The sequence below is a fragment of the Muscardinus avellanarius genome (genome assembly GCF_963383645.1).
Source record: "Muscardinus avellanarius genome assembly, chromosome: 15".
Lineage (NCBI taxonomy): Eukaryota > Metazoa > Chordata > Mammalia > Rodentia > Gliridae > Muscardinus > Muscardinus avellanarius.
The window spans coordinates 49,691,544-49,717,737 of record NC_137801.1 but is presented as its reverse complement, the minus strand read 5'-3'; the positions used below and the strand labels follow the sequence as shown (position 1 = coordinate 49,717,737).

Genomic DNA, 26,194 nt, shown 5'->3' with positions numbered 1-26,194 from the left:
TGGAGCTGGTCACCAACCCAGATCCTCCTGTCTCAGCCTCCCAAATCCTGTGATTCCAAGTGTGTGCCACCACATCCAGCTATGACTTTCTAAATTCTTAATGAGCATATTCACCAAATAAAGCACATGATAAGGGATTCCAGTTATGAAGAACATAGATTTGGACTAAAATCATCATAGTAAATAAGGACTATGATCCTCAAATCTTTGAGAATTCAAATCTTGAAGTCCTATGTAGTGGTTGTGAGCTGATTTCAGAAACAGTTTCTCATTTTCCCAGGGCAATCCATTCTCAAGTTTCAACAGACCATTCTGTTCCTCTTGGATTCTGGCAGAACTCATTTTCCTAATGACTATGAAGCCAATAACCCTTAGAATCTGGGTTATGATAAGAGTGTCATTGTCTGGCAATTGAAACTCACAGATAATACATCCAGTTCACTTTCATTCATTTTTAATCCTGCCATAGAACTGTGTGTGCCATGCACTGACAGAAATATTGTGACTGTTTTGCATTATCACCATTTATCCAATCTTTGAAAGATGCACTAATGAACGATAAAACTGACAAAGAAAAGAAACAAGGAAGAGGAAATAGCAGATGAAGCAAAAGATTTAGACAGTGAACAAAATGGGTCATCGGTCTTCTAGTACTGAAAGTTGGCTGTAAAACAAATTTCAGGTGATCTGTGCTTCAAAAAATCATAAAACATTCAAGTATATAGAAAACTAAAGATCTACTTTTTATCATTTTTGAGGAATGATATGAAATATTTAAAATCTAAAAGAATACTATAATGAAAAAGTATGTGCCACCCTGCTTCAATAAATCTTATCATTTGTCTTTATCACAGAATTTTAAGGAAAATGTTATAGTAGTTAAAAATCTAGTGGATATTCCTACTAATCTCATTTTTCTCTCCTTAGAGGTACAATGCAATAAATGGGGTGTTTATCATTCCAACACATTTAAAAAACATTTTACTATATATGTATATGGCTGTAAATAGTATATGTAATTTGTTTTCATGTCCCACAATTTCATATGAGTAGTCATTTTGCGATTTTTATTTGCTTGGCAGTATGTGTTTTAGATCTATTTACATTGACTTAAATAGGTTTAGTTCAAATTCGTAATAGTACCTATTGTATCACTGCATCACATTTAATTAAGCTTTTCTCATGCTGCTAATTTTGAATTGTGCCTCATTTTTAGGTACCACAAATATCACTAAAACAAGCATTTTCGTACATGTGTCTTTGTGCATGTTACCAACTGAATGCATGTGGCTTCCATTTCCCCTCTTCCTATTATGTTTTATTGACAGACTTCTGCCAGTCTAAACTATGAAAACTGGTATCTCACTATTGAAATTATTATTTCCCTGATTCCTTAATTCATATGACTACTGGCCATTTAAGATTTGTGCATTTTCTCGTATTTTTCCTTTCACTTTTAAGGCTTTCTTTATATATTCTAGACATATATTCTTTGTCCAGTATAGCAACTGGAAGGATTTATGTCTTATCTATGCTTTGTCTTTAAATTTTACTCCTGGTTACTTTATCTATGCAGTTATTATTTTTTTTACTTTAATAATGTGTTTCAATTCATTAACCTTTTCCTTGAGGGCTTATGACTTGGGGATCTAGTTTCAGAGTCCCTTCCCTGAGATTATAAGAATATTCTCTTATATCTTCTTCATGTGTTTTAAAGTTTTGCTTTTCACAAACACCCAATAACTATGCATGCCTTACATGGCATTTTGTAAAACAATCGTTCTCCTGCACCGTCGTTAGTCTGTAAGTATTTGCTGTCCAAGGACCAGTCAATGTGCGTGATGAAACTGAGTGACTTGTTGCATTCTCCTATTTTCTTATACCGCTGGGCAACGGCATAGACATCCACGGGGCCATCATTGGATCCCACTGCGAGATAAGAGCCATCTGGAGAAAATTTCATTTCATGGATGACTTCCTTCCGGTCTTTGATATGAACCACTTCTGTCATATCTCTGTAGGAATAAAAAGCAAAATGATAAGCAGAAAATCTCAAGGTAGAAAACCCAAGTCATGTTTTAAAATATATGTTGAAGGAAAAAGAAAATGTTTTGAAAGGGAGAGAAAACCCACCAGCATTAACAGATCTACTTTTTATCATCTTTGAGGAATAATATGAGGTATTTGAAATCTCTAGCCAGAAAATTAACAATAAATAGTTAGAAAATATTTGGGACTATCAAAGTAAGTACAAAAATCCTTTACTACAATAGATATTTTCTTTCATGTTCAACTACGTATTGTTTTTCCCTAAATTTTTTATGGAGAAAGGTAGAATATATCAAGGTTAGCATGAAAATTAGCCATCTTTCTTATATGTGAAAATGAGTAAACTGTGACTGTTAAGCTTGATGCTTATTGCTACAAGAAGCAAATCCAAAAAGCAGAAGAAAATTACCTTTTAGAATGGCAAGTTGTTATTATTATCATTTAATTTTTCACTATGAAAGTTCAGTCATGAATACACTGAATCACTGGGCTCTTTTATAAACTTTCTGATTAAATTCTTTTAGTAATTTCTGCTCACATTTGAAAGCTCACTGAGGTAAATTTTTTTCTCGACTAAGAGATAGGATTATGACTGATAGGTTCCCCAAGTCAGTAAAGAGAGTTTTATCAACTTCCAAAGAAACTGAATGCATAAATAACAAATGTTTGCTTTCACATAATAATTCATTATATTTGCTATCACTTTTAGTAGCATTATAGTGTACTATAATGTTATAAAATAAATGTGGAGGATTGTTTTTGTTTTAGGTTTGGAAACGCTATCTAAAAGGAAATCTAGTAATTAGACATCTTATCACGAGTCTCCAAACAAAGAGAAAGAGAAAATGTTGCCTACCAATATGGTAATGAATTATGTGTGTCTTGCAATGAGAATTTAGTATAATGTATTGTGTCAGGAGTATTCTTCAGTGCTATACAGAATTTTCTACCGGGCATGGTGGCACACGCTTGTAATTCTAGCATTTGGGAGGCTGAGACGGGAGGATCAGATGGTGGACAGCCTCAGCTACTTAGTGAGGCCCTCCGCAACTTAGTGAGATCCTGTTTCAAAAACAAAGAATAGCTGGGCGTGGTGGCACAGGCTTGTAATCCCCGGGCTTGGGAGGCAGAGACAGGGGGATCGCGCAGGTTCGAAGCCAGCCGAGGTGGCTTAAGAGACCCTGTTTCCAAATTTTAAAAAAAAGTATAAAAATAGGTCTGGGAGTGTAGCCCAGAGGCAGAAGGGTTTCCAAGAACCCCAGTACCACTGGGGAAAAAAAAACCCCAAAAACAAAGAATAAAAAAAAAATAGGGTAGAGGGTGTAGCTCGGAGATCAAATGCCCCTGGGTTCCATCCCCAGACCCGCAAAAAAAAAAAAAAAAAAAAAAAAAAAAATCTCTGGGCAAAACACGCAGTATATTAACTTATGACTGCATTTATTTCTTTTTGCAATCTCAAACTATATGAGCTAAGAGAGCAACTAATGTGCTTAGAGGAAGTACAAGGGTAGGTCAGAATTTTTGTCCAGTAAAAATAATTTAAGATGTTATTAAATAGAAAATATTCAATTAAAGTAACACTTGTGGGTGGATGCAATCTTTTATTCAAGTCACTTGCAAAAATCAAGAGTGTTTAAAAGCTGCTTTATCCTGTTTCCCTTTTTCTTGGCTTAACTACAAAGTCCATGATCTCTTATTTGAAGGCCCTTGGGGTCAGCTGTACTTATAAGTTTGTTATTGATTGGATTTCAAAAAGGCTCATGTGTGCTGGGCATGGTAGAGCATGCTTCTAATCCCAGCATTTGGGAGGCTGATACAGGAGGATCACAGTTTGCAGACAGCCTCAACTACTTAGTAAGGCCCTTTGCAACTCAGTGAGACCCTGTTTCCAAATAAAGAATAAAAAATAGGGCAGGGGGTATAGCTCAGAGGTAGAATGCCTCTGGGTTCCATCTCTAGTAACACACACACACACACACGCGCACACACAAAAAAAAAAAAAAAAGAAAAGAAAAAAGGCTCATGTACATTGTGTTATGTAACAACTCTATACAGGGGCTGGAGCAGTACCTGTATTAAATACAATATTTTACCAGCAAATTACATGATCTATTATTATTTTTACTATTATTTCTATCTATTACTATTTCTACTATAAATAGCCTCACCTCAGTTCACTGGGTTTAGTTCTACTACCACATAAATTACCAAAAAATTTGGATTTTCAGAGTTATTTTGGACTTTGGAATTAGGGGACTGAGGATCTACAGTATTCCTATTTGAAAACTAAATGTGTTTTTCCTAAGGTCCTGCCACATGTGATGACCAGGAGAATCTATTTAACAAAGAGCATCTCTGAATACCATTTTCAGGACTGGTACGTACCTGACTCGGAGAACAATGAAAGAGCCGTCCTTCATGCCCAGGGCCAGCTGAGACCCATCGGGGCTGAAGGCGACACTGCGCACAGCTTCCTCCATGTTACAGCGGGCAATCAAGGCGTGGTCAGCCAGGCTCCACAGCCTAAGCACAGGAACAAAGTAAGAGCAAAAACAAACCATCTGCTCACTGCCTCGGGCAGCCAAGGCGGTGCCACTCACCACGTGATGATAAGGAGAAAGCATGCATGACCCGGCAGCACCTCCATCACAGCCTGCCAGGCCTACAGGTAAGCACTTTCTTTACCCTTGGGACACTTCCAGCATTGGGAATACCAGCATCGAGTAAGAAATAGCCTTTCCAAAGATTTTGAGATTAATAGAATCTTATCTTTTTGAAAATTAAAAATTATAGTCAGGTGACTCAAGTGTGGTGGTATACACTTGTAATCTCAGTACTTGGGAGGCTAAGACAGGAGGATTACATGTTTGAGGACAGCTTCAGCAAATAGTGAGATTCCCATCTATCTAGTGAGACCTGTTTCAAAATAAAAAATAAAAGCCAGGTGTGGTGGCACACACTTGTAATCCCAGCATTTGGGAGGCTGAGATAGGAGGATCCTGGTTTGTGGCCAGCCTCAGCTACTACTTAGTGAGGCCTCCCACAATTCAGTGAGACCCTGTTTCAAAATAAAGAATATAAAAATAGGGCTGGGGTATAGCTTGGAGGTAGAATGCCCCTGGGTTCCATCTCCAGTACTGCAAAAGAAAATTAACTAATTAATTTAAAAAGGGTTGGGGGTATAGCTCAGAGGTAGTATGCCCTTGGGCTCAATCTCCAGTACTTTGCCCCCCAAAATTATAGCAGGTGTGGTGGTGCATGCCTGTAATCCCATTGGCTTGGAAGCATGAGACAGGAGGACAATCTCAGTAAGTAGTGAGACTCTTATCAACCTAGCAAGATCCTATTTCAAAACAAAAAATAAAAAGGGCTAGCAGTAGCTGGGCATGGTGGTGCATGCTTGGGAGGCTGAGACAGGAGGATCACACAGGTTCGAAGCCAGCCTCAGCTACTTAGTGAGGCTCTCAGAAACTTAGTGAGACCCTGTTTCCAAATAAAATATAAAATAGGTCTGAGAGTATAGCCTGGAGGTAGAAAGCCCTTGGGTTCCACCCCCAGTACCACCAAAAGAAACAAACAAAACAAAAAAAAAGGGCTAGCAGTGTAGCGCAGAGGTAGAATGTCCCGGGGTTAAATCCCAAGTACCAACAAACAAACAAACAAACAAACAAACAAACAAACAAATAAGTAAAGTAGAAATTCCTCATTAGCACAATAGGTATCACCTCAGTTTCATCATAAAAATACACAGAGTGGGGAGTAGTTCATTGGTAGAGCTCTTGTCTAGCATGTGTGTGGCCCTGGGTTCCACCCTCAGTACTGCAAAAAAAGTACATATGAGTACTGTTATAGTTAGATATAAAATGTCCCCTAAAGAGCTCATTATTAATGTTTGGATCTGATGTAAATGAGTCATGAGGGCTATAACCCCAGCAGTGGATAAACCTATTGCAATGGATTTATTTGGGTGTGTCTGGAGGTGGTCCCTGGGGTGCAGCCCTGGTGGTTATATGTGGTTCCTCCTCCCCCTGCTCTCACTCTTGCTTCCGGCCCCCATGATGTGAGGAGCACAGCCCATGCACTTTCCCTCTCTCTGCTACCTGATGCCATCTCCTGAGATCCTTGGTCCCTGGCCTCACACAGAAAGAACTCAAAACCCTAAGAAAATAACTCTCCTTTCCGCTAAGTTATATAGTCAGGTCTTTCGATTTTGGTTGTGAGAATGCTGACCAGAACAAGTAGCTTTCTGGTAATTTGTCTTTAAGCACTAGACTGAAATACATATCATGTCTGCTATCCTCTCTGGAAAAAAAACATACCTGAGATAGCAGCCAATGATATCCCTTATACAGGGTGGCTCCAAAGTTGGCTGTATATAGCCAGTGTTGCCACTCACAAGCTCCCTGCTGACGGGGTGCTTTGCGGTGCTTGTGGCCAATGAGCACAGTCACTGCTGGTGAAATGGCGAAGGAGGGGCAAGCGCAGCTAACACAGAATTTCCAGCAGAGCCAGCCACATGCATCCCCCTCTCCAGAGAATGTAATACAGGGCCTCAAACTAAGTGGACCCCAAAGAAATATCTATAAGATACAAATAAGGGTCTCCATGTGAGTTGCAAATGTGGTGTACAATTTCTATTAGGACTTTTATTATTAGGAGTCTCCTATTAACACAAATAATAATGTCTACAGTGCTAGGGGGACAGAGAAGACACTAGTATTGCAACAGAAGGGCAAGAGTAAGTGATGTGCAAGTAACAGTGTTTCTAAAAGCATCCTGCCATCAGGAGGAGCAGGCACACCCTCATCACGAGGAGGCCCAGGGAATGGTTTACTGGTCCCCTCAGCAGCCTGTACTGTTCAGCCTAAATCTTATGATAGTCTCGCAATACCTCATCCATTATTCATAATCCCATGCTGTTTTTAGCCTTTTACTATTTTAAGCAATATAAGCTTTGCTTTACTGGGATGAAGAAACCATCTTGCCTCAGTAAATGGTACCATACCTACCAAGCCACTAAGCTGATCCGCCTTAAGAAATTATGACTTTTACCCTTCCTAAATTTCAATACTCAGTATAAAACTACATTTAAAATTTTTGCCAAATTGTTAAGGGAAATGAGATTCTGGCATCCAGGGCTCCTCAAGGATGTTTGCAGTTTTAAGACTCAATACAGTCTTCAAATACAAAAGTCAAGGACTTTCTGAACCCTTCCTTTCCGTGCTGGCATGAATCTAGTCATGCAGGTGTTTAAGTCACTTCATGACACTGTTCTGGCTGCCCTGGGGAAGTTCAGAGCGAAGGAAAAAAATGAAATGAAAAAGGGAGTCACAAGAAGTATAAACCAAATGTATGCATGAGTTATTAACTGTAGCTATTTGTACTGATTCTGAGATTAATGAGGCTTTTATGCTTGGAAGGATTCCCCCCCCCCACACACACACACACAAAAAAAAAAAACAACCCAGAACTGAATAGACTGTATCTTGATTCGAATTATAAACATACAGAATAAATGGGAAAAAACAGTGGCCATTAATCTAGTTTACAATACTGTCTTTTAGCTGTTAAAGCTCAGAAGCAGTGATCAGTCAGTCAGTTGATCAATCACTCTTCCTCATTCTTACTGTTAGATATAAAATGTCCCCTAAGGAGCTTGTTTATTAATGTTTGGATGCAATACAATTGAATCTTGAGGGCTATAATCCCAGCAGTGGATAAATCCACTGTAATGGACTTATTTGGGTGGTGGCTGGCAGGGTGTGGCTTGGGGATTATATATGGTTCTTGCACCTGCTCGCTCTCTTGCTTCAGCCGCCATGATGTGAGGAGCACCGCCTTGTGCTCTCCCTTTCTCCACTGCCCATTCCATGCCTAGAGATCCTCGGTCCCTGGCTTCACATGGACTGAACCTGAAGCTGTAAGAATCTTCCTTTTTCTAAGTTATGTGGTCAGGTCTTGATATTGTGGCTGTGATAATGCTGACCAGGACACTTACGTACACTCTCTGGCCTGTGGTTGAGCAAATTTAAAACTCATAATAAATATTAAAAGCAGTATAGCAGTCTTCATCTCAAACTGTTAAATCATATATTCATTCATTCAAAAGTCCTAAGAGTGATGGAGATATACTAATTTTACCCAATACTGTGTTTTCAAAGAACAGCAGATGATCCACAGCAGGAACTCTGGACACCCTAGTAAAATTGTATTCCTTCTCAGAAACCAGCCTTTTACTTTGATTTGATTAGAGTGTTCAAAATTCCACCTGAGAACTTACAAAGAAATACTTTACTCATGTACTGAAGACAGTTTAGGAAATCAGAATTTAAGGTCTGATGATGATGAACTGTAAAATGGCTGTGCAGTCCTCTGCCACTAAGGACCAAGTATAGGAGGGGGAATTTAGTCTAGCACTTATAGTCTAGCTAAGGATACGTAGAAACTTGGTAGGAGCCTATTTCAAAATAAAAAGGGCTGGGGTGTAGCTTGGAGGCAGAATGCTCCTAGGTTCAATCCCCAGTACCAAAATAAATAAATTAATGAATAACTAGAACTGGAAGCCAGCCTAAATAATGTTCACGTATTTTCACTTCCAAAATTGTGTGTGTGACCTAAGATGAAGCTAAAGCAAGATAACAACAATCTGCCAAGAAGCCAACCAGTGTTGAGCTAAACTCCTTTACATTCCATCTGCAAAACGTACAGCTATGTGCTATGGTTTATCCTTTCTTTAACATTAAAAAACAAATAACCCAATCAATAAAATTGACAAATTAGCTGAACAGAAATTTCTCAAAAGAAGATACAAAAGTTGCCAATAAATATTTGAAAAAATATTCATCATCACTAGCAATCAGGAAAATGCAAACCATAACACTGAGATTCTACCTCCAGTTAAAATGACAGCCATCAAGAATACAAACAATAATAAGTGTTGATGAGGATATGGGGAAAGGGAACTCTCACACATTGTTGGTGGGATTGCAAATTAGTACAACCACTATTGAGATCAATATGGAAGTTCCTCAAAATAATAAGACTGGAACCACCATATGACCAAGCTATACCATTCCTTAGTATCTTCCCAAAAGAATTAAGTCAGGCTGGACATGGTGGCACACGCCTGTAATCCCATTACATGGGAGGCTGAGATAGGAGGATCACAGGTTCAAAATCAACCTCAGCAACTCAGTGAGGCTCCAATTAACTTAGCAAGACCCTGTTTCCAAATAAAAAAATAAAATAAGGTTCAGAGTATATCTCAGAGGTAGAATGTCCTTGGATTCAATCCCCAGTAACACACACACACACACACACACACACACACACACACACATCAGAATACTATAGTGATACATGCATATTCATGTTTATAGCAGCACAACTCACAATAGCCAAGTTAAGGATCCAACTTATGTATCTGCCAACAGATGAATGGATAATGAAAATGTGGTATATACACACAATAGAGTTTTACAAAAGAAGAATAAAATATGTCATATGAAAGAAAACAGATGGAACTAGAAAATATTATGCTTAGTGAGATCAGCCTGTTAGAAAAAAAGCAAGGGTCTTATGTTTTCTCTCATATGTGGAAGCTAGAGAGAGAATAGAATAGGAAACAAAAGAGACTTCAGATAAATGAAAAGAGAGACCAGTAAAAGAGTGGAAAGGAATCGGGTAAGGGAGATAGGAAGGGGAAAAAAGAAAAGATGAAAAAAATAGTTCAAACAATGCTATGCCCATGTGTTATGGTTCAATATAGAATGTCCCCTGAAGAGATCACATATTTAGGTTCAAATCTGATGTAATTATGTCAAAAGTGTTGCAATCTCATAGTAGATACAGTCATTGCGATAGATTCATCACAGCCTTTTAGGCCAGTGGGTGCGTCTGGAGAAGGTGTGTTCCTGGGGTGTGGCCTTGGGGACTGTCCTTTTGTCTTTGAATCCTCTTGCTTGCTTGCTGTCTCTTGCTTCCAGCCTCCATGATGTGAGAGCAGAGCCTTGCTCACTCTGTTTCCACTGTTATGCCCCGAGATCCGTACACTCAGCCTCACATGGACTAAGCCCTGAGCTCTCCAAAATAATGTGAGCAAATTAATCTTCCTTTCTCTAAGTTCTGTGGTCACTTGTCTTGGATTATACAGTGAGAATGTTGATCTCACTAATATGTAGGGGAAGGAGCAAGTGGGACATGGAGGGAGACACACCAGAACCTGTGTATATGTATATCACTTTTATCTTCACTGTGATGTATAATTACAATATATTAATACAGTATAATATTAAAAAATAAGAATAAAGGGGAGGGAGCTAACAGGCAAATTTGAGCAAAAGAAATCAGTTATCCAAAGGGAGTCAATGAGGTAATGCAATCACAGCCAGGGCCTCACCTAACAGAGCGGTCGTCACTGCCTGTCACGGCCAGAGGCTTCTTAGGGTGCAGGGCCAGAGCCCAAAGCTCGCCCTCGCAGTGGCCCTGCAGGATCAGCATCGGCTTGTCCCGCTCTCGCACGATCACTTCAAATATCTCACTGTCCTGGGTCCCAGCTAGAAGGCGGTCTGCCTTCCAGCAGACGCTCCGGATAGAGAGGCCTGGCAAAAATAAATGAGAGCATTTCTTACACCATTGCAAATAAGCAAATACCATCTCAGGAGCTGGTGTCTGATGTGATATATCCTAAAAGCTCCTGGAGGTGGAAAATCGCGTCCACACCCTTTCCTGTGTCACTGCATTTGTTCACCTGTCATTTTCACTCTGTTCCTTGTAACTTTATCTGCTAGAGTGACTGCTCCTTCTGGTCTGACATAAGAAATCTATGTGATTTTACAGAAGGGTATATTTTCAGTATCACATCTTAAAATAAATATAAGAAGCCAGACATGGTGGTGCATGGTGCACATCTGTAATCCCAGTACTTGGGAAACTGAGACAGGAAGATCGCAGATTTGAGACCACTCTCAGTGACTTAGTGATCCTCAGCAACTTATAGAGATTCTGTTTCAAAACAAAGAGCTGGAGCTATAGCTTAGAGGTAGAATGTCCCAGGGTTCAATCCCTAGTATAAAAATAAATAAATAAATATGTAGATACATACATATACAAATAAATCTTTATGAAAACATAATTCTCTTTGAAGCAATCTCCTTTTGAATTGCTAGAAAAAGTAATCATGCCAATTTTTAGAATAACACTACTTAGATTATGCATGGGTGATACTATAGAATACTTAATTATCATATTCAGCAAGTTTAGTATGTATTTGACGGGAATTTAAATTCATTCTACTGAATAAACAGATGTATTATGTCCCTGGAATATGCAAATGAAACTAATTTCAGTCTCAAAATACCATCAAACTCTTCTCAGTGAAGATGCTATTTTTCCCCATCTGAATTTATGGAATCTTCTCTAAGAACATAGTACTCTTTTTAAGTCCAACCTTCTACTGTCATAGTATCTTATACTTGACTGCCTGCAGTATCCTCGACTGCCTGCTTGAGTTTTTATCTCTGACTTCTTTTGGTCTATTCCATTCCATATGGGGTTTGTTTTTTTATTGACTAATGCATGGAGTGGTTTTACATTTGAGTCAGAAGTACAAAAGCAATCCCATTTTTGTAAGTCCTTTAAAATATAACAAGGCTGCAATAATCTTTGCACTCAGAATCGCCATGCTAGCAGGCTGGCTTTAGTATACAGAGCACCAGAAGTCTGGGAATGGCCTCAGTCTGGCTCTATGCCTGATTGGCCAGACACCCAAGGGAGAGTGGGTATCCCATCCAAGGGAAAAAAAAAACCCAATACTCTCTAGGGATTGGTTTTTCTTCCCTAAAGATATAGACTGTAATTATGGAGACTATGTGATTCATCATTCAAATATGAGCCCCTTTGAAAAGTGAATAGAGGTTCTATTGAAAAGTGAATAGAGGTTTACATTTTTGGGAAATATTTATTGATCAAGACAGGAGTCTTATTATGCTGAAAGACCAATTAAATGGTCCTATCAAAATTTTCAAACATAAAATTATAGTAACACTACTATGACATGAAAACCTCAGAACAGAGAAATAAAAAAAAGCACAAAGAATTTTAGAGCAATGAAACTCTTCTGTAGGACAACACAATGGCATATACACGTCGTTTGTCAAAACCCACAGAATCACAACACCAACAGCGGATCCCAACAGGAACTATGGACTTGAGCGACATCACACCAATGTAGGTTCATCCATTCTACAACTCTGGAGGAGATGTCTATAGTGGGGGAGGCTCTGCATGTATGGAGAGGTGGTATATAGGAACTCTCTATACCTTCCACTCAATTTTACCACAAGCCTAAAATTGCTTTAAAAAATAATATCAAGTTTTACAAATTCTGGACAAATACTAAGCCGAATGGAATACTGGAGAACAGAAAAGGTAATCTGGGGTGTATGCACACCACATTGTAATCTTCACATGTGATCTTCAAAGGATCAGATGAAATACTGCTTTATTATTTTCCTGTGTCTTGTCTTATTTTTCAAGGAGCATGGCTATTTGTATACGAGATTATTCTCCTTGTTCTTCATTCTGAATCCACCATTACATGTCCTGTGAAGGCAAGCAGGCAGGTATATTATTCTACTATGGTGGTGAGAAGGGATACATTAGCAACAACTAGTTCAGGATTAGTTATTCAAATCCCTCACCTGAAAGCATCAGGTCCTTCATCACCATGGGATTGCAAGGACTCAGAGGAACAAAGGCGTGTGGCCAACTCAATCAGGACAGGACAGCAGCTGACCACCGCAGGTGTCCCAGTGACAGAGTCCTTGCCCAGTGCAACGAGCCACCTCCGACCCTGCCTTCTCCTTCTCCTTCCCATCCTCATCATCACTCATGAATCAATATATTCCCATTTCCTCCCTAGGACTTTCCTTAGCTCCTTCAGGGGCCAACAGGAAGAGCTGAATTTGCTGTTTCTCAGAAGGCTTTGAGTCACCTATAATTTTACTATAGAAAGGGTGTAGCACTTGCCTGACTCGATTAGGACATATGAAGTTAATGATGTTCTATCATCTGTAAGAAACATCATTTATTGTCTGATTCCTCTCACTAGCATTGGGTTTCTGTCAGTTTTGTTTACTGTTGCATCCTCAGGACCTAGCACAGAGGCTGGCAGGCAGCAGATGCTCAATAAGAATTCCTGAATGAGCAAAATAAAACACCAAAATCAGAACAGTTCTTGAGTGCATCGTGATACTAAGGAATAGAATATACTATCTCTGTTCTCAGTAATAATATTCAAAGAAACATATTTATTCAAAAAATTGTACTAAACACCTACTATGTGACTGATAAATAGAACAAACCAGGCTTCTGTCCTAATGAAATTTGCATTTTAAGGAAAGGCTGGACTTTTATTTTACTTATTTTATTTTTGTAGTATCAGGAGTTGAACCCAGGGGCATTCTACCTCTGAGCTATCCCTCCAGCCTTTTTTATCTTTTGTTTTGAAATAGTGTCTTGCTAAGTTGCTGAGGCTGGCTTTGAACCTGTGATCCTTCTATTTCGTCCTCCCAAGTACTTGGATTATAGGTGTGTACCACCATACCCAGCTGGGGCTAGACATTTATAGGAGCTATTTACACACCAAAAGCCAATCAAAATTGTAAATATTTATAGTATATATGTGTATGTATGTGTACATATGCATATATACATTATATATATTAATGATGTCTTATATCTTTTAATTGTTATTGAACAGTCAAACACAGTCCTCTTATAGTTTCCTTGACAGTTTTAAGGACATTGCCTCTTCCCAAGCAGGCCTGGAACCTCAGGCTTCCCTTATAAGCATGAACACATCTATTCTTCCCATGGCTTTCAAAAGCATGTCTAGTCACAGAAGGCTGAATGGCTTGAGAACAGAAACTTCTCCCAAGAATCTGATGTTGTACTGGTCCAGTGTACATTTATTCTCCCCACAATCACAGTATTTTTAACTTTTTGTAATGGTACAAATTCAGAAAAGTACAAGAAACACACAACCTACTACCTAGAATTGGCAACTATTAACATTTAAAAATATATATTTGTCTTTTTTTAAAAAGAAGTTCAGAAACAAAGACAAACCTTTCAACTTGGCCCAGATGGATGATCCAGATGAGCCAGTTACTACAAGGCACACAGCTTTCAGATGCACCCAGGAGTTCTGGGATCCCTCCACCAAGCTCCAGGGGCCTGACAAGGAAAGGGCCAGCAAAGGGCACGTGGGAGGCACTGGTCTGAGGCTCCCACCCTGCTTTCTGGTAAGTGTTATGTCTTATAGAATATTTCACTTGAAAGAAGGCTTCCAGTAAATAACCCAAATCAGGAGGCAGCCTTACCCTTCCTGGCAATGACGCTAAGCTAAGTGAATATTGGGGGAAGGGAAAGGGAAAGGGAAAGACAGTGAGAGAGGGAGGGAGGAAGGAGAGGAGAGACAGAGAGCGGTGCTATAGTTTTGTCCTTTGCAACATAAACATAGCGAGCTATGAGTATTTTCTCTCAGAGACCAACTCAGGCTTTCCACACACTTCTGTTCTTTGGAGATAAATTGTTTTTGGTCACATCAAGTGAGTCAACCCCAGGACCTATCTACCGGGCTACACATATACACTGGGTCCCTCGTTTCCAAGATAACCATTTTAAATAGGCATTACTTCCTGAAGACACACCAGTGAGTACAAGATTGCACCCAAGCTTACTATTGCATCTAGTTTCATTATGCTAAACCTAATTGCTCCCCTGTATGCAAGAGTGGTGGAAAGAAGCGTGGGCCATTGGGCGTCTTCTGGAGAGACCCTAAAGAGGACAGAATGCTGAGGAGAAAGCGACTGTGCTTCCCTGCTCCTTCTACCACCAGGCTTGGAGTAACTTCACTGACAAACACAGAGGACAGGAACGTAACCACAGTGTCCTGGCGAGGCTAATTGAGGCCACCACTGTACCAGGGAGCAATTAAGTTGTCTTTTTACTTCTTTATCTTCTGCTTTGGGAGTGAGGAAAACACAGGCAATTGTTTGCAATATGATTAGAAATCCACCAGTAGTGAAAAGAGAGGCAGAAAATGCCACCCTAATTATTTAAAGAAATGCCATTTTCTTTTAAATATACCTATTACATATATTTTTGATGGAACAATGAGTGTCCATATTTTGGACACTGTAGCCCTTTCTCTTCAAGTCACTGAGAAAAGTGGTGTTCTGGCTTGAGCTTGGTACATATGACCAGCAGATGACAGTAGAGAGCAAACCACAGGTTTAAATATGAAAATCCACTAAGGTCAATACGAAATTCTTCCCCTCCAACTCCAGGCCTGCCAAGTATCAAACCCAGGGCTTCTGGGCACATGCTAGGCAAGTACTATACCATTAAGCCACATCCCCAAGACAAAATTTTTACCAGTCCTGTGTTCTGGTTTTACATTCAGACCAGACAGTAAAAAGAACATCCTCCTAATTCTCTCTGCTACAGTCTTGAAATGTGGGTGTGAGAAGCTTGGTTCGTAAATACCAACATAGGCCTCATCACTAGAAGACGCTGCTTATTTTCCACTACTTGATTAAATAGACTGGATTCTGTCCCAGCCTCCACCCTTCCCAGCTGTGGGGCATGGCCAGCTGTTTTTTTCAAATGTTTAGTTCCCCATCTATAAAGTGGAGATAATATTAGCACTCTCAACTCAACAGCATTGTGAGGATTCTGCAGTAACACTTAGCCCAGAGGCTGGCACTTAGTAAGTAAATTAGTTTAAGTTGTTATTTTAACCAGCAGGCCTTTGTTCCTAGTCTGAGTCTCTTAATTTAGTATATATCTCGGGAGCCAACCAAAAGCTACAAAGAGCTCTTACTACATGTGCTTTTTGAGTCCAGACCATTTCCTTGTGTTACACCTTATTTTGTTGCTGCTTTATCAAGTGGATATGCTAGCACTGCAAACTCTAGGAAGGAAAGGCTGTGGTCCAACACATAAGAACAAAGCTATTATGGGAATAAGATGCCCCCACAACTATCTGAACCTGGGGGGGGGTGACAACAGGGTAAAGCTTACATTTAATCATAGTCTTAAATCTGATGCTTTCAGGTCTAGAAAAATGGTAGAGTTGAGAACAGTTGTTCTCAATACTTACTGTGTATCAGAATCTACATGAAGTGTTTCAAAAATACAGAAGTCTGCACCTTACCAGAGTCCCCTCAATTGGTCTGGCATCAGTAAAGGCAGTTGTTTTTAGCTCCCACTGTCTACCAAGCTGAGTTACAATGTTTTCAGCCTTTAGCCAGATGGGTGAAAACTTAGAGTGCCAGGCTGCATCACCAGGTAGTCTGAAGGCCCTGGCTCTTCAGCTGCAGCTGGAAACCACCTCAGCCACTTAGACAGGGCCTGATGTGATAAACACAAAAACTCAGTGCAACCATGAGCAGCAGGTTTTTATCAGAGCAGCAAATGGGTAGTAAAGGTCCTTGCTGGTAGCATAGGGCCCAAACCTATGCACACTGGTGGAGACTTAGGAGGAGGCACTCTCGAGGACAATGTCGGGCTGAGTTGTCGATATCTGCTGAATAAAATGAATTATAGCATAGAAAGTTTATATTTCTTGCCAAGTCACAGAGCAAGAAAGCAATAGAAACTAGAGGAAGATTCAAGCAGTTCAAGTCTAAAACACACACTCTTCCTTACAAAGGTGCGTGCCCTACCTCCATGAATGTGCACCCAGGGTGTGGCAGCAAAGATTATTCAAGAGGTGACGGCTATCTCCTGCCAACCTAACTTCATTAGGAATGCAGTTCCAAGGATGGCCTTTGGGTAAAAGAAATAAAAAGGTTATAAAAGAGGAAGGATCAGATTTTACTCAGGCACATCATGAAGGATTGTTGGGAGACCTCTAAACTCTTCTTAAGGGTGACAGAGACTACATGGGCAGTCTGGAGCCTGGATACAGCAGCTCCTGGTCTTGATGTGGTGTCTAATACTCTAAGAGTAATTCTGAAGGCAGAGCTTGGGAACCTAAAGGAAACAAAAAGAGAGCTTGCCCTGGAGACTGGCAAGCAAGATGACCCAGGGACAGGACTGGCCAAATGAATTTTCAGACTCTGTTAAAAATGAAAGCATGGGGTTAAAAATGGCAACTGTTGGATGCAGCACATCTCAGTAACTGGAACAAATAAAGTTCAACTACCGAAAAGGCGCGTCTTACACAAACAAAATAAACAAAGCAGTGGAAGATACTCATGAACCAAAACACAAATGGGAACCATGGTGGAAGGAAATCCAGTAGTCTGAACATGAGATCCACTGCAAAAAACCCGAGTGCACGACTAACCTGGCATGGTGGCCGGTGCCATCTTGGGCCGCTGGCCTAAACCATGATTGCCGGCTCTAGTGATGTAGCCCTAAGAAATCCTGACAAATAATCCAAGGACTTGAAGTGCAGAAAGAGGTGGCAGAACTCCAACATCTTCAGGGATATGCTTCAGAGACACAGAAAAAGATCCAAAAGCCGGTGCATTCAGCAGAGGTGGCACCCGCAGTGGCACACCGTGCCCTGCAGAGACCAGGCCCGCAGGACAGCAAGGAAACAGCACTATATTACTCATTACTTGACAGAAGAAAGCCCAGAGCACTCAGGACCCTGGTGGACTAAGACCTGGTGGTGGCCCATCAGAGAGGTAGTCGTTAGAATCTCCAGAGACACAGGAAAGGTACTAGTGCTCAAGGTGCAGTGCTGGCACAGGGTCACAGGGGGTCGCTCCAAAACTACACTGGATGCCCTCTGTCAGTGCAGGTAGGGAGGCACAGACCCAGGGCGAGAAGGCACAGAGCACAAGGCTTGAGATCACAGAGCCCAGAGCAGAGAGCACAGAGTCAAGGCCAGAGAGTGCAAAGCCCAGGACCAGAGGGAATGGAGCAGAGGGCTGGAAAGCACAGAGCCCAAGGTGGAAAAATATCTCCATTTTCCCTGAGCTTACATTTTCCCTGAGAAAATGGAGATATTAAGAAAGAATCAGAAAGAGGTCTGAAATGAAAGAGTCAATAAATGAGATGAAGACAACAACAGAAAGAAATTCTGGAAGACTAGATGAAATGGAAAACAGAATATCACTGTTAGAAGATAGTTCATTTAAAACTGAAAGCACAGTCAACAGCATTCACAAGTCATTAGAGCTACAAAACCTAAATATCAAACAACTATGGGACAACACTAAAGGTTCTAACTTAACGATAAAAGGCATTGAAGAAGGGATAGAAGTATAGTCCAAGGGTATTTGTAATCTCTTCAGAAAAATAATTTCAGAGAATTTTTCAAACATGGAAAGAGCCTTGGACATACATGTTCAGGAGACATACAGAACACCGTTTGGACAAGATCAAAGAAGGATCTTCCCACACCATGTAATAATCAAAATGATCAACACAGAGACCAAAGAAAGAATCTTAAAAGCAGTGAGAAGAAAAAAACGGGTGACACATAGGAGTAAAACAATAAAAATCACCCCAGACTATACAAACCAAGTCATGAATGCCAGGAGAGACTGATATGATATGATCTAGACCCTGGAAAAAAACTTCCAACCAAAACTGCTATATCCAGCAAAGTTATTATTCAAAATTGATGGGGAAAGAAAAGTGTTTCAAGATAAGCAGACTCTCAAAAAAAATTCATGAATACTTAGCCAATACTAGAGAAAATACTTAAAGAAAAAAAAAACATAAAGAATAAAAAAGAAGCAAATTTCAGAACCAGAGATGAAATTATCAGTGGGGCAACTAAGCAAAGAAGAAACATTTTATCAAACAGAAGATAGAACACAAAATGACAGAAAACAGAAATCATATTTCAATAATAACTCTGAATGTCAAAAGCCTTAACTCACCAATTAAAAGACATAGAGAGGCAATGTGGATTAAAAAAATAATTAAAATATATGCTACTTGTAAGAAACTCACCTTACAGCCAAAGACATTCATAGACTGAAAATAAAAGGATGGAAAAAGATATATCATGCTAATGAGACCAAAAATGGGTAGGGGTAGCAAAGCTGATATCTAACAAAACAGACTTTAAAATAAAACACATTAAAAGAGACAAAGCAGGGCACTTCTTTTTTATTAAAAGCAACAATTCACCAAGAATATATACTGATAGTAAATGTTTATGCCTCAAATGTGGGTGTACCCACATTTGTGAAACAAACCCTTCAGGACATCAGATCTCAAATAGACCCAAATACAATAATGTTGGGAGACTTTAATATACCACTCACACCACTAGATAGATCTTCAAGGCAAAAGATGAGTAAAGACTCTTCAGAACTAAAGAAAACTATAAACCAAATGGACCTAAAAGACATATACACAATAGTTCAACCAGGAACAGCAGAATACACATTCTTCTCAGCAGCCCATGGAACCTTCTCCAAAATAGGTCACATCCTGGGCCACAAAGCAAACACCAGCAAATTCAAAAGATGTAATAATTCCCTGCATCTCTTGAGACCACAGTGGGATGAAAGTAGAAATCAAGAACAGGAAGACCAAAAGAAACTATCTAAATACATGGAAATTGAATGATACACTATTGAGTGATGGGTAGGTAAGATAAGAAATAAAGATTTTCTGGAATTAAATGATAATAGACTATATTTTCAATATAGTCCTCGAGACTTTTGCCACAGCTATAAGATAAGAGAAGGATATCAAAGGAATTCAAATAGGAAGTGAGGAATTAAGATTATCCTTGTTTGTAGATGACATGATCCTTTATATAGATGACACAAAGAACTCAACCAAAAGACTATTGGAGCTGATTAACCAATTCAGCAAAGTTGAAGGATACAAAATCAACCTAAAGAAATCAGTTGCTTTTCTATATGCTAACAATGAATCCATGATGAAAGAAACAAAAAAAAAATTTTTCACAATAACCTCAAAACCAATAAAATACCTAGCAACAAACCTAACCAAAGACATAAAAACCTCTATAATGAAAAAATAAAACATTAAAGAAATTGAAGATCTTGAAAGATGGAAAGATTTACCTCTGAACTTCATCCTCAGCCCTAATTTTTTTATTCTTTATTTTGAAGCAAAGTCTCACTAAGTTGCAGAAGGCCTCACTAAGTAGCTGAGGCTGTCTATAAACCATGATCCTCCTATCTCAGCCTCCAAAGTACTAGGATTCAAGCAATCTAATTCACAACAGTTAAAAAATAGCAAAATGCCGGGCGAGGTGGCGCACGCTTGTAATCCCCACGCTTAGGAGGTGGAGACAGGAGGATCCCGCAGGTTTGAAGCCAGTCGCGATGGCTTAAGAGACCCTGTTTCCAAATATTAAAAAAATCTATCTATCTATCTATCTATCTATCTATCTATCTATCTATCTATGTATCTAATAGGTCTGGGAGTGTAGCCCGGAGGTAGAAGGGGTTCCAGGAACCCCAGTACCACCAAAAAGAAAAAAATACTTAAGAATAAGTACTAAGGAAGTTAAGCAAAAATTACGAAACACTGATGAAAGTAATTAAAGAAGACACAAAAAGTTGGAAAGACCTTACATGGAAAGAATTAATGTCTTTAAAATATTCAAATAACCAAAGCAACCTACAGATTCAATTATATCCCCATAAAAACACCAATGAAAGCTGGAGGTATAATAAAACCTGATTTTGAGACATGCTACAGGAACACAGTAACCAAAACAGTGTAGTATTGATATAAAAACTGCCACATAGAATGATGTAAAACAACAGAGATCCCCAAAGATAAAACCACACGTCTTCAGCCAACAATTTCCAACAAATTGCCAGAAAATACAATGGAGAAAGGGTAGCCTCTGCAATAAAAGGTGCTGGGAAGATTGGATATCCTTATGCAGAAGACTAAAACTTGACACCTCACTGTCACCCTATACAAAATCAACTCAAATGGATCAAAAACCTAAATATAAGACCCCAAATTCTGAAACTACTAGAAGAGAGTATAGAGGAAACATTTCAAGACATTGATACTGGCAGTTATTTTCTGGATAAGATGTCAAAATCACTAGGAACAAAGAAAATAGTGACAAATAGGATTATATCAAACTCAAAAGCTTTTGCACACTAAAAACAACAATAATAGACTGATGGTAGACAACCTACGGAATGGGAGAAAATATTTGCTAATTATTCATCTGACAGAGAGTTAATATAGAGACCATATAAGGAACTCAAAAAGTTTACCAATAAAACAAGTGATCAAATTTAAAAATAGGTTAATGACCTGAATAGACACTTCTCAAAAGAAAAATACAAATGGCCAAGAAATATATAAAAAAATGTTCACTATCTTTATCAATAAGAAAATGCAAATCAGGGAGATTTCCGGGAAGATGGCGACCGAGAAAAGCGGGGCTTAAGAGCCCCGCTAATAACTAATCTCCATTACCACAAAATCAGCGCCTTTCATTGCCAGAAAACACCATCACCAGAGAAACAAAAAAATCACCAGGCTCCAGAGAGAAAGCGGACTGAGAACAGAGCTCAGAGCCACAAAGGAGATAAACGGGCCTCACGCCCGAGGCCGCGGCAGCAGTGCCATACTGCCGGAGGCAGTGACGACTTCACCGGATGGCTACAGCAAGCCGAGGTGAGCCGCTGCGGAGCAGCCAGGCGGGATTTCTCGCCGCAGGTAAAATCTAAAGCTCCCAGTGGCTGAGCTCAGCACACGCTGCAGGGATTCAGAGTGGAAATCAAAACCAATAAGAAATACGCCAGCCTCACGGCTGAGGGCATAGCAGCGGCGCCATATTGCCACCGGTGGCAGCAGCAGTGAATTCACCGAATCCAGTACAGCTACATCTGCGTACTCAAGAACAGTGAGTCAAATTGCGGGCCACAGAGGAGAAATCCCAGTACTGTACTCCCTGGGACTTGACCCAGTGGGGGAGGGGCGGTGGCAGAGATATCACACCATAGGAGAACGTGCAACCTGGCACCCCCCACAGTCTAAAGCAGCCTCTATCGACTCTCTGGGTCAGAGACTCTGTGATACAACCCAGTAAAGGAGTAGTGGGGTCTGAGATACTACTGACTCGAGATCCACAACACCTTAAGTGAAGTCATAGTGACCCAAGGGAAGAACCCAGAGAAGGCACAAACTTCCGAAATCATGGGAAAGAGGAATAATACTGGAGCAATGAATGCCCACAACCCCACAACATCAGAACCCGATAAAACAGAAAATCAGAAATTTCTAGAAGATCAAATCAGGAAAATAACTGTAGAAATAATAGAGGTGCTTCGAAAAGAACTCAGAGAGAGCCAAAAAGAGATAAAGGATGCAATTAATGAAGTAAAGGCCTCAATTCAAAGCACAAACAACCGATTAGACCACATGGAGAACAGAATCTCGCTCTTAGAAGATGATCATTCCAAAAATGAATGCATAGTTTCTAATCTAGAAAAAAATATCCGACAGCAGGAATCTGATATTGAAGAAATATGGGCCCATTTTAAGAGAGCTAACCTAAGAATAATTGGAATAGAGGAGGGAAAAGAAAGTGAAACCAAAGGGATCAACAATCTCTTCAAGGAAGTAATAGCAGAAAAATTTCCAAACATAGAGCAAGAGGTCGATACGCAGGTCCAGGAAACTTACGGAACTCCCTTTAGACAGGATCGGAGAAGAGGATCCCCACGCCACATAATTGTCAAAATGTCCAATGTGGAAGCCAAGCAGAGAATCTTAAAGGCAACAAAAACAAAGGGCCAAGTGACATTCAGAGGCAAGCCAATTAGAATCACTCCAGACTTCCCAAACCAAGTCATGAGAGCCAGAAGGGCTTGGAGGAACATATTCCAAACTCTGAAAGAAAACAACTTCCAGCCAAAAATTTCCTACCCAGCAAAACTTTCTATCAAATTAGATGGAAAAATAAGAAGCTTCCATGACAAACAGAAACTGAAGGAATTTATGTCTTCAAAACCAGCACTAGAGAAAATACTCAAAGAGATTAACTACAAAGAAGAAATAGGTAACACACACCAGAACCAGAGAAACAAGAGTTTCCATCCAACAGACAACTAAGATTGGTTATCTGTGGAGATTCATTATTTATGTTAGTCTTTTACCTATCTCTACATTGTATTGTTTGCCTTTATTGTTGTTGATTTTTAGGATTTCTAGTTGGAATATTAATATACCTTCAGATATAGCAATTGGAAATATTTTATCCCATTCTATTAGTAACTGTTAACTCTGTTTACATTGTCTTTGGATATACAATTTTTTTTTTATCTTTTAGGGAGTTTGTATACTCTTCTGTTGCCTGTGCCATTGAAATCATATCCAAGAAATCACTACCAATTTCAATGTTGTGAGGTTTTATGACCCAGATTTTCTCCTAAAAGTTTATAGTCTTAAGATTTATATTTAGGTCTTTTATCTATTTTGAGTTAATATTTGTATATGGGATTAGGTAAGGGTCCAACTTTATTCTTTTCCATGTAATTATTATGTTTCAACAATATTTAGTTAAAAGATTATTATTTCCACCATCAAATGTTCGTGGAAACCTTGTCAAAAATAACTTGACAATATAGGGAAGAATTTATCTGTAGGCTTTTATTTAACTCCAATGGTTTATATATCTGCCTTTAGAATAGTATTACACTGTTTCAATTATTGTAGCTTTATATGGTTTGAAATCAGAAAATATATATCTTCTAGCTTTGTTCTTTTTCAAGATCGTTTTGGGTATCTAGAGTCCATTTTCCATATTAGGATAGATTTTTTTTTCTGAAAAATAATATATAAATATATGATAGTTTCACCTAAAAAATAGAAAAAAAATATTCTCTGGTAAGAAAGAAAGTAAAAAGAAATATTGAAATGTTATCTTTAAGTCATCAAAAGCTTGGTATCAGACAAATGAAACTGTTATGTGAGATTATCATTTTTAATTCTGGATAAATTGCTATAATACTAGATGTCAACCACTAAGCCAAGCATGGGAGGGAGGGATGGGGAGAGAATGGGGTGGGGATCGGGTGGGGGCTGACTGGGCGATGTGTGTATGTATGTCTACAAAAGTTTGTATCCCACTATGATGTATGAATACAGTGCACCAATAAAAAATAAAAAATAAAAAATAAAAAAAAATTTTCAAAGAAAAAAAATGCAAATCAGAACTACAATAAGTACCATCCTATTCCAGAGAGAATGGCTATTTGTTATCAAAATAAGTTAAAATTAAAATTAAAAATTCTGGCACAGATGTGGAGAAAAGGAACATTGTTTGTATGAGTGGAAATTAATACAGATATTATGGAAAAGAGTATGGTGATTGTTCAAAACCAAAAATAGATCCACTGTATGACCCAGCTATCCTACTTCTGAGTTTATATAAAAGGAAATGTAATCAGCATACCAAACAGATATCTGTACATACATGTTTCTTTGAGGCATTATTCAAATAGCTAACATGAAATCGACTTATGTACCCATCAACAGATGAATGGATAATGAAAATATGGCATATGTATACTGTGGAATATGTCTCAGTCATAAGGAAGAATGAAATTCTGCCATTTGCAGCAAAATTGTTGAAATTGGAGGACATATAATAATTGAAATAATCCAGAAAGAGAAAGCCAACTACTACAGGCTCTCTTATATGTAGAAGCTAAAAAGAGGTGACCTGAACATACAACAGTGATTGTTAGAAGTTGGGAATGGTGTGTGTATTCAGGAGTGTGGATAAAGGAAAGATGAATTTGGTCATTGCACACATACACTTTAACCAAAAAATAAAAAAAATTTAAACTGTACTTGAAATCCATATCCATAGTTTTTTGGTTTAAAAAAGATTTAAGAATTTCAGGACAGTGACAGCAAAGCACTAAACCAGCCTTAGGAGACTCCTGAGTATGGGCCCAGTCAACTGCACAGACCTCAGGCCTAGGGCCTGTCAGGGCATGTGAAGATGAAGTGGATTCCTTTGCACTTTAGAACAAAGCATACCACAGAGCCAGCATCCAGTACTGGGTCTCTCCAGAGGATCAGGAGGTCTCACTAGAGACCATCCGGGGGTCTACTCTTCAAAGGTCTGCTCCTGTTTACAAGGGCCCTCTGTCTGAGAATTTCCTGCTGAATTCATAGTGAATGTGACTCTTGACAAAATCCCTAGTTATTTCAAAACCCACCCTACAAGACACAAGATACCACAGCTATAGGAACTCTGAAGGGTCCACACAACCTACCAGAACGTCAGAGGATAGAAACTCATAGTCTTCCACAAATGGAAAGACACTTAATCTTGCTTTTATGTGAGGCCAGCTTTACAGGAGAATTAGAACAGCCAGCCAGACGTCTGCTCATCTGATACCATGTTACATGCAGAGTCTGAGCAAACGCACTTTGGTGCCTCCTGGCTGCACACTTCATTGTCCCCAACTCCCACACCATATGCCCCTGTGGTCTGCCTCTAGCTTCTCAGCACAGCAGTGAAACAGAGGGCATTGCTTAAAGGAAAATGGTGGCAAAAAGGGAGTATGATGGAGGCAAGTGGGGGTATAGAGGTGAGTAATGAAATGAAGCCACCAAGAGAACAGAAGAACAGGAGTGCTTACTATTTTTCTATTGTAAATAAGGATGTTCTCAGGTTTGAGAGGTCTTTTGAGTATTTTATACAATGGCTTCAAAATTGGGATACTATTAACATTTTGGGCCAAAGAATTCTACCCTGGGGTGGCTATCCTCTGTGCTGTAATAAGCTTAGCAGCATTACTGACCTCTACCCATGATTTCTAATCACACTCATGTGCAGTCATGACAATCAAAGACATCTCTACTCTCTAACATGTGGGCACAGACACCACCTTCCTATTGAGAATTAATAAATAGTAAAACATTGGATTGAGAAGCTTCTGTGTGGCAAAAGAAATCAAGAGTATAAAGAGAGAGCCTACAGAATGGGAGAAAATATTTGCCAGTGACTCTTCTGACTGAAGATTCATATATAGAATATATAAAAAATTCAAAATAGTCAACACTAAAAAATAAATAGCCCAATCAATAAATAGGCCATTGAATTTAATAGAGGTTTCTCAAAAGAAGAAATACAAATGGC

General features: G+C 39.2%; 1 protein-coding gene across 4 annotated transcripts in view; it reads right to left on the bottom strand.

Annotated features, from left to right (window-relative positions):
• Window positions 1-26,194, bottom strand: part of EML6 (EMAP like 6) — a gene marked incomplete at both ends in the record, with an annotated part of 359,577 nt that overhangs the window by 143,026 nt on the left and 190,357 nt on the right. For all 4 annotated transcript variants that reach the window (XM_080711491.1, XM_080711490.1, XM_080711492.1 and 1 more), the window contains 3 exons: window positions 1,759-2,015; window positions 4,435-4,572; window positions 10,448-10,649. In XM_080711491.1, coding sequence (XP_080567617.1) covers window positions 1,759-2,015; window positions 4,435-4,572; window positions 10,448-10,649 — 597 coding nt within the window. The remainder of the gene's footprint in view (window positions 1-1,758; window positions 2,016-4,434; window positions 4,573-10,447; window positions 10,650-26,194) is intronic.